The sequence below is a fragment of the Musa acuminata genome, chromosome BXJ3-5, assembly GCF_036884655.1.
Source record: "Musa acuminata AAA Group cultivar baxijiao chromosome BXJ3-5, Cavendish_Baxijiao_AAA, whole genome shotgun sequence".
NCBI classification, from domain to species: domain Eukaryota; kingdom Viridiplantae; phylum Streptophyta; class Magnoliopsida; order Zingiberales; family Musaceae; genus Musa; species Musa acuminata.
The window spans coordinates 33,946,497-33,954,336 of record NC_088353.1 but is presented as its reverse complement, the minus strand read 5'-3'; the positions used below and the strand labels follow the sequence as shown (position 1 = coordinate 33,954,336).

At 38.4% G+C, this 7,840-nt stretch overlaps 2 protein-coding genes across 3 annotated transcripts; one reads left to right on the top strand and one right to left on the bottom strand.

The window, feature by feature from the left end:
* Positions 1 to 280: 280 nt before the first annotated feature.
* LOC135638333 (probable small nuclear ribonucleoprotein F) lies at positions 281 to 4,878 on the bottom strand. Of its 2 annotated transcripts, XM_065151428.1 has the most exons (5): positions 4,738 to 4,878; positions 1,377 to 1,464; positions 1,031 to 1,068; positions 776 to 840; positions 281 to 514 (listed from the first exon to the last, which is right to left on the bottom strand). In XM_065151428.1, the coding sequence occupies exons 1-5, from the start codon at positions 4,741 to 4,743 to the stop codon at positions 451 to 453; spliced, it is 261 nt and encodes an 86-aa protein (XP_065007500.1). In that variant the 5' UTR covers positions 4,744 to 4,878; the 3' UTR covers positions 281 to 450. The 2 variants fall into 2 exon arrangements, with proteins under 2 accessions (XP_065007500.1, XP_065007499.1); XM_065151427.1 differs by lacking the exon at positions 4,738 to 4,878 and having other exon boundaries at positions 1,377 to 1,479.
* A 497-nt stretch (positions 4,879 to 5,375) lies between these two features.
* On the top strand, positions 5,376 to 6,636 carry LOC103985157 (uncharacterized). The gene has a single exon (XM_009402784.3). The coding sequence runs from the start codon at positions 5,432 to 5,434 to the stop codon at positions 6,374 to 6,376; it is 945 nt and encodes a 314-aa protein (XP_009401059.3). The 5' UTR covers positions 5,376 to 5,431; the 3' UTR covers positions 6,377 to 6,636.
* Positions 6,637 to 7,840: the final 1,204 nt, after the last annotated feature.

Below are 7,840 nucleotides of genomic sequence, written 5' to 3'. Positions count from 1 at the left end.
GGAATCGAACTCCTTTACCAATGTCTTATTCTTGACAAGTGCAGCTCCCCCAAACTTGAACAAGGGCTGCATAGTTAGGAACAGCATACGTTCAGGTGCTCTGTGTCATTGCTTGGACTCTTGATTGGCAGGGACAGAACTCTGGCTCAGCGAGCACCTGGATAGTGGAAGGAGTAACCATCCTGAGAGTGAGCATGGTTGATGCATCATACTGATCATGGGATAGCATGCATTCCCATTAGTACCTCAGATGGTTGAAAAGATCTTTGCAACTACTAGATGCAGATATGTTTGCGCATTAACAGAAGAAAGAGGATTCTACAGAAACATGGTTTGGAATTGCAGTCACATCTCTCTCCGATTTAACAGATGATGTTGTGATGTAACTGGATAATAAAGAGTAATTGTACACCAATCATTCAAGTCCAAAGACAACATTGCTGCTCATTCTCAGTCCGCATCTTCAATCTCTTCATCTTCTGGCACACCACGTAGATACAGCACATTGTTGCATCTGCACAAGAAAAAAAGTAATATGGTTCATTCAGTAAATAGTCAAATTACAGAGAACCAAATACCATGAAACTATACTTCTTGATCGTAGGTATGAGAGACAAGTTGTATGCATGCCCTTAGGTACTAAAAATCATTCAACAGTTTTACCAATCTAAGGATGCATGTTTTTAACTGGTTCATCATGTCTATCAACGTAAGTGAATGGATTGCCGACCACACGGATCAGATTAGGTGAAACCAAACAGCACAACCAAGTCACCTTATCAGAATCTCCCCCAGGTTCCCAGTGAATTGCCCATCAATGTATTCTTCAGTGTTGGCCAACTACAGCAGAAGGAACTAGAGTCAAAGCAGATGCAGGTAAACCATCCAATTCTCAATCTACTGTGACTAGTAAAAGAAACCATCCGTTCACAAGCAGTACCAAAGACTGTAGAAAAAGCAACACCGAAGATAGTGAAGAAAAAGAGTTTCACAAGAGACTGGTTAAAAGTTAATGGAAATCATACAGTACCTGCAAGTTCATGTAGGAATCTACCGACACAAGATAACCTGAGAGAACAAGACAGATTTTATATAACCATTGACAATAAAGATGAAAATTTGGAGAATTCCAACCAGAATGATAGCTAAAGCCAAACTGTAAGTATTTATTTAATTTAAGCAAATATGTCTGTGTATGAGAATTGGATGACTTGCACATTAGGTAGTATAAAGATGAAACAGACACACACCAAGAACAGAAAAAAGAACTCACATATACAAGCCACATAGTTGGCAGCCATATATCTGTTTTTTCTTTTTCTTTTTTGCATGGCAGCCATATATCTTACAGGTGACATATATACACAATCAATTACCTTTGTATTCCATTCCCCACTTCAGTTTCACAATCACAGGCTTCCCAGTCAAATTGTTCAAGAAAGGTTTTGGGTTAACTGGCACAGTCTGCAATAAAACCATAAAACATGGTGAGCTGAGTGTTCTATGAAGCAACAAGGTCAACAAAACTCTAAAGCAATTGCAATCATACAAGTTTATCTGATGCAAATCAGAATTCCAACGGAACTAGGAACGGAAAATGATTCTAGTTTTGGATTGATCTCGAGTTTGAATCATTTTTTAAGAAAGGCTTCTAGGGATTTTGGGTTGGATTAGGTGTCTATATTGTTGTATGATTTAAGATTTGTTCTATAAAATATCTTAATATGCTTGAGCCTTCATGACTTTGTTATATAGGGGGGTTTCAGATTCAAATTAAAATGTATTTTCCTATGATTTACCAACATAATTTTATTCTCCTTGTGGATTTCATGAAATTCCAAGAGCATTCCTTTAGACCCAAAGCTTTTTCTCTCTCTGCATGACAATTATTTGTACCAAAGCTGTGCTCTGCTCAAGTATTCTATTTGCTTGCTTTTGCTGCAATATTTAGTAACTTTCTATCTGAGGCAAGGCATATACTGATATACATGTGATCAACCCTACACAAAAAAATAGAAACTACCATTGTAAATATGAAACTTGAAATTCCAAAAACATCCCCACTCTTGGCCCATATACAGACAATTTTCCATCCAGTCAAAGGGTGTGAGTAAAAGAATAACCTATTTGAGCTATAATTCTTGATGGTATTTCCTTTAATTTAGTTAGTGGGTTGAAGACAAATGGCTGAGACCTCTCAATCAAGATCAACAGAAAAAATCCAGATTCCATCAGTACAATTAGACAAACATGTTGACCAGCATCAAATTCAATTAGTTGTGCCTGTCACTTTCATAGCTACAGTTGTAGGTCAGATTACCAAATCTGTTCTAGTAACACAAGGGTGTATACCTATACAATGTAAAATATGGCATGTATCAATGCATGTTGGTCAGTCAATTGACATCATCCTCTAACATGTCTGTCCAGGCTTATACCTTATTTTAACCACTTTAACTTGAACCAACCATTTCAACTGACCTAATTCCTAGTGTATGTTGTTTGACGTTAACCCTACTCATTTCATGTCCTTTCCTTTTTGTTCCCCTTTAAACATGAAAAACTAAGAATAGTCAACCAACAAAACACACGCAAAAAAAAAAAAAGTTCTCCCATGCAAATTTAAAACATAGTAAATCTTTAATGTTTCTTCCAACACTATTATCAGTATAATGGCTTCTGATAACTTTAGCAGCACCCACAAAACTATTACAGAATCTAATTAGCTGCTAAACAATTGCTATCCCGAAATTCAAGCATATTTCTATTATCAATGTGTGATGATTATTTGTGGTCAATTACTTGATGTTAAACAATTGGCAGTTCAGTGGTAATTATTTTGGGCTTTTATGAAAATTTATGATTATAGGTCCCTGCAGACGATCTAAAAAATGATTCTTTAAGATGATGAGTTACCAAAAGTAATCATAGTGAACTTAACATGCACTGGCAAAACAATGTTAATTGCAATTCCATCAATAAATTTTGTATTTTTTAAAATGCCAGTATATCGTAAAATACTCAGTTAAGGATTATAAAATTTGTTGAAGGCTCAACATGAACTAGCATGCCAAGTTCTTTGAGTCCAGGCATGAGACATGAAACGCAAGGCATATGCATTCCAAGGCATGAGGCTAGATATTTTAGAAGAACTATCGACGACAATGTATTTTTACAATACCAACAATATATATACCCAAAAATATGTATTGTGGCTTATTAGCTCAAATAATAGAACATCGCAAAATGCATGAACATGAAGATGAGATCATATTCAACCAAAAACGGAGATAAAAAGAACATTAAAAAAAAAAACATGAAGCAGGATGGACAGATGAACCAATCAAATACATCACTGGTAAAATAAGAAAAATAAACAACAAAGCAGAATCATTTTCTTGCCTTCTTACTAATAATAATTCAAGTTCCTTCTTTTCAGAAGGGAGGAAAGGGAAATTCTATTGTCACTGCTTTCTCCAGTCCTCCAGGAAAAGCATAGAAAAAAGGCTTAAATGTTACTATCCTTGCAACACTACAGAATGAAAGAGGCAAACTCATAGTTCTTGGTCTTTGAAAATGCACTGTTAGGTTCTACATATTCCCTTAGAGACTGAAATTAAACTTACGCAAAAGAGATAGTTAACAATACAATGAAACGGGAAGTATGGATGCTTGAGAAGAGAGAAGTCATGATGGTTCCCTGAGAATAACCAGATCTGGCAAGTGAAAACTAATGAAATGACGATAAGGCTACACTTGATGACCTAAAATTTGTTATCAGAACACCTCACTTTTTGACAGTGTGCAAAGTTGCATTACCTTGTCGAGGCCACTAAGAGATAACTGAGATGAGGTGCAAGATTCTGGAGTCATGCACCTTAGTGTGCCTTTACAAACATTGAGAATGATTTTCACAGTACAAAAAGGTGCCCTGCAAAAGAACTGATAGCTGATTGGTGGCCGAAACCAGTGGTTTTCTGATAAAAGGAGGAACGTGGGTGAATGTGGTCTAATGGTAGGATCAAGCTTGTCTTGATCTAGGTGGAATTCTAACCAGGCAATAGAAATTAGGACCATGAACGATTGGGAACGAACAACCTATGCTGCATGATAGGGTTATTTTTAAATGACCACATATAACAATATCAATCATCCCAACCAACTTGCAGCCAATTTCAGCTCAGTGTAGAGTCCAGACAGTCCCTTGTTTGAGACTCAGGCCACAGATCAGTCTATCATGCAAACCTTGGAAATAATTGTGCAAGGAAGGATGCTAGGAGCTTGGTACCACTTTCAGTTTTATGCTTATGAATATAAGAAACACACTTAGTTCTCCTAGGGTGACAGTGACTTCCCTCACTCATCAATTTTCGGAACAAAAGACGAGATTTTTGGTCTCTAGGTAGCCACCATGCTTAAAGAGAGAACATTTTCATTAAAAAAAAAAAAAAAACATGTTGTTCTCATCTTCTTGAAACAGAGAACAAGAAACCAAAAAATACCAAACCCTAACCAAACTATCCCCACTCGCAGAAGCATGCAAGAGATGTTTCAACATATAACGCGATGCTACCACTAGATGTTTGCTTCAAGCCGGAGAAGATCTCCAGCAACCAACCAAACCACAGATCTACGGGGCTTCCGGTAGAGAACCTCGAAAGGTCGTAAATCTACTGCACAGACATCATCTACCCCCGAGACGAAGTTAAATCGAAGGGAGAGGGAAGGGGAACTCACCGCCATTCGCAAAGAAGGGCAATACGCTCGGGGGTCGGGGCAGGGACCGATGAACCACCACCCGCGAGGACAAAGGCCGAAACTTGTAGGGTTCGCGCCTCTTCCCGTTAGGGTTTAGCGACAAGGTTTTGGGCCTCTCGTGGAGCCATTGCCGGCCCATCTACTCCTTCAATGTGATGCATGAATCGGTAATCATGGTTTAAAATATCAATATTTATAGATCCAATTAAATATTAATAATAAAATCAACCATTTATGAATTTTGGATCTAAATGAAGACACACTATTTATGTAAAATTCTCAGACTTTTCATAGAATATTATTTTCGTAAACAAATTCTTATTTTTTATAATTTAGTTTCTAAGTTCACATTTTCCTCATTTGATAAAAGACTTTTTTTTTAAATCTTTTTCCTTTCTTATCGGATAAATTTGACGTTAAGACTTTGTCTTAGAAATTAAAAGTTGAACCTTTCTTATTTCATTAACTTCATCATCAAATGGGTCAAGTTTGACGAACTAAATATCTTGATGAAAGTCCAACCCATTCAATAATTTATGTTATGCATTAAGATCGATTTTGACCTAAAGGTGACATGCAGGAAGGACTATTCCAAAGCGGAAGCTTCCCTTGATCCTAATTATATCTACCTACTCCTCCTCCGTCTCTATAACTTCAGTGGTGGCATGACCACATGGATTCTTACCATCAACCGGCCATGGAGAAGCTCTCCGGCTTCCGTGTACCGAAGGCTTCCTTCATCCTCCTCCCCATGTCTCTCGTAGCCATCATCTTCATCGTCGTCTACCCTAACGATCTCCGGTTGCAATGCCTCGTCACCGCCGGCTGCCAGCCCTGGCCTCAGCTCTCGGCCGCCCCCGAGCCTGCTCTCCGGCTGCTCCTCGGCGTCTTCACCGTTCCAGACGCCTACGCGCGCCGCAGCCTCGTCCGCCACGCCTACCTCCTACAGCGGGCGAGCCTCCCAGCCGACGCGGCCGTCGACGTACGGTTCGTCCTCTGCAACCTCACCAAGGAGGAGCAGAGGGTGCTGGTGGCCATGGAGATCATGCTCTACGACGACATCATCATCCTCGACTGCGCCGAGAACGTAAACGACGGCAAGACCTACGACTACCTCTCCAGCCTCCCGCGAGTCCTCGGCGCTGGCCGGGCCTACGACTACGTGGTAAAGACGGACGACGACACGTATTACCGGCTGGACAGGTTGGCGGAGACGCTGCGGCGGCTGCCGAGGGAGGACGTGTACCTGGGCCTCCGCGTGCCGTGCTGGCGCAAGGATGAGGGGTCGGGGTTCATGTCGGGGATGGGCTACCTGCTGTCGTGGGACCTGGTGGAGTGGATCGCGACGTCGGAGGTGGTGAGGAAGAAGATGAAGGGGCCGGAGGACATCATGACGGGGGCGTGGCTGAACGAGGCGGGCCGTGGGCGGAACAGGTTCGACATGAACCCCAGGATGTACGACTACCCGGAGGGGCCCGACACCTGCTTCCGCCATGGCTTCACCCCCGACACCATCGCCGTCCACAAGCTCAAGGACGACCTCAAGTGGGCCAAGACGCTGCAGTACTTCAACGTCACGCAAGGCTTGAGGAGCTCAAAGCTTTTCCACATCCACTGAAAGCTTCCAATTCTTCTTCCTCTCTTTCCTTGGAGACACTCTTTGTTCTCTGTTGTTTGTCTCTTCCAAATCACACTCTTCACACAGAATGTGCACATATTTCTCGTCGAGACTCAGTGGGCATGCAGAAGAAAGGTAAGCGTGTGTATAGAAGTCAAAGAAAGTGGCAATTGCCTCCACATTGTTCACTATTTTCTTGTGGTGTGTATTACCACATGCTACTATAATAATATTTTATATATTTGAATGTGTTCTGTTGACATTATTGTTGGAAAAAGTCAAGAAAATACAAGATCAACAATGTCATCTTGTCTTCTATGAAGGAATGCTTAGATTTTAGGATTGATATATGGTTTATTTTCGTATAGGTGTATATATTTATATCTATATGGTTAATCTTTTTAAAATTTACATTTAATTTTAGGTATATATATTTATATATATTATTATGAAAGAATGATAATAAATAAAGAAGAAATATTATCGGACTATAATATTTTTGAATGGATTAAAATATTCTCATTAATTTTAATTATTTTTTATTATAAATTATAACATTATATAAGTTAATTAGATGCAAATTCAGAAACCAAGGACAATGCTTCGGGTTGATGAAGGTATTGACTAGCTTAGCTAATAAATATTTTGATAGTTTATTGTAGGATTGTGAGATTGAATCTTCTCATCTTCGTCACCTATCTTAAAAATAAAAAAAAGATCTTTAGGTTAATTTTGGGGTTCAAGTCTCTTCCACTTAGGTTTTATCCACATGGTTTTGGGCCTCTCATATAGCCGGCCCATCTACCACCAACTCATACATCAATCATCTAATTTATTTTTGAGTGATGAAACCTTGGAACACTAAGAAATAATAATGCAAAGAAAACTAGCTGGATGTGATTTTTTTTTTCTCATACGTGGATTGTTTCTGCTGAATAAAACATTTACAACTTTTTGTTTGGTTTCATATTGTATATATATTTTATTATATTTAGATAGTAGAATATTCTTTCATAAAAAATAGTCTTATTTTGAGAATCTAATGGTTGGTAGCATTCAATTATTTAAAGCAATGAGTTAGTGTATGCTTTCCTCACAATAGATCGGTTAAGAACTTAAAGTATATTTTAAAAGATCATAAATTAATATTTCACCTTTTAAATAAGATTAGATAGAATTATAGGGATAAGAAATTTTTAATTAAAAAAGTTAAAATAGATTTGGGAAGATCTCAAATTGATGTCTTACCTTTTAAATAAGATTAAATAGAGTTATAGAGATTAGGGACTCTTGTATTTTATATCTATAAATAAGTAGCATATACGTGTGTAGATCTATCTAAACCTCAAGTATTAAAGTTTAAAGGACTGAAGTCTACGAGTAGTTCAAGATTTATAAGTATTTTTCTTTCTAAGAAGTTTGATATAGTTTTTCTTTTCTACCTTAATTTTTTTTTCTCTGTTT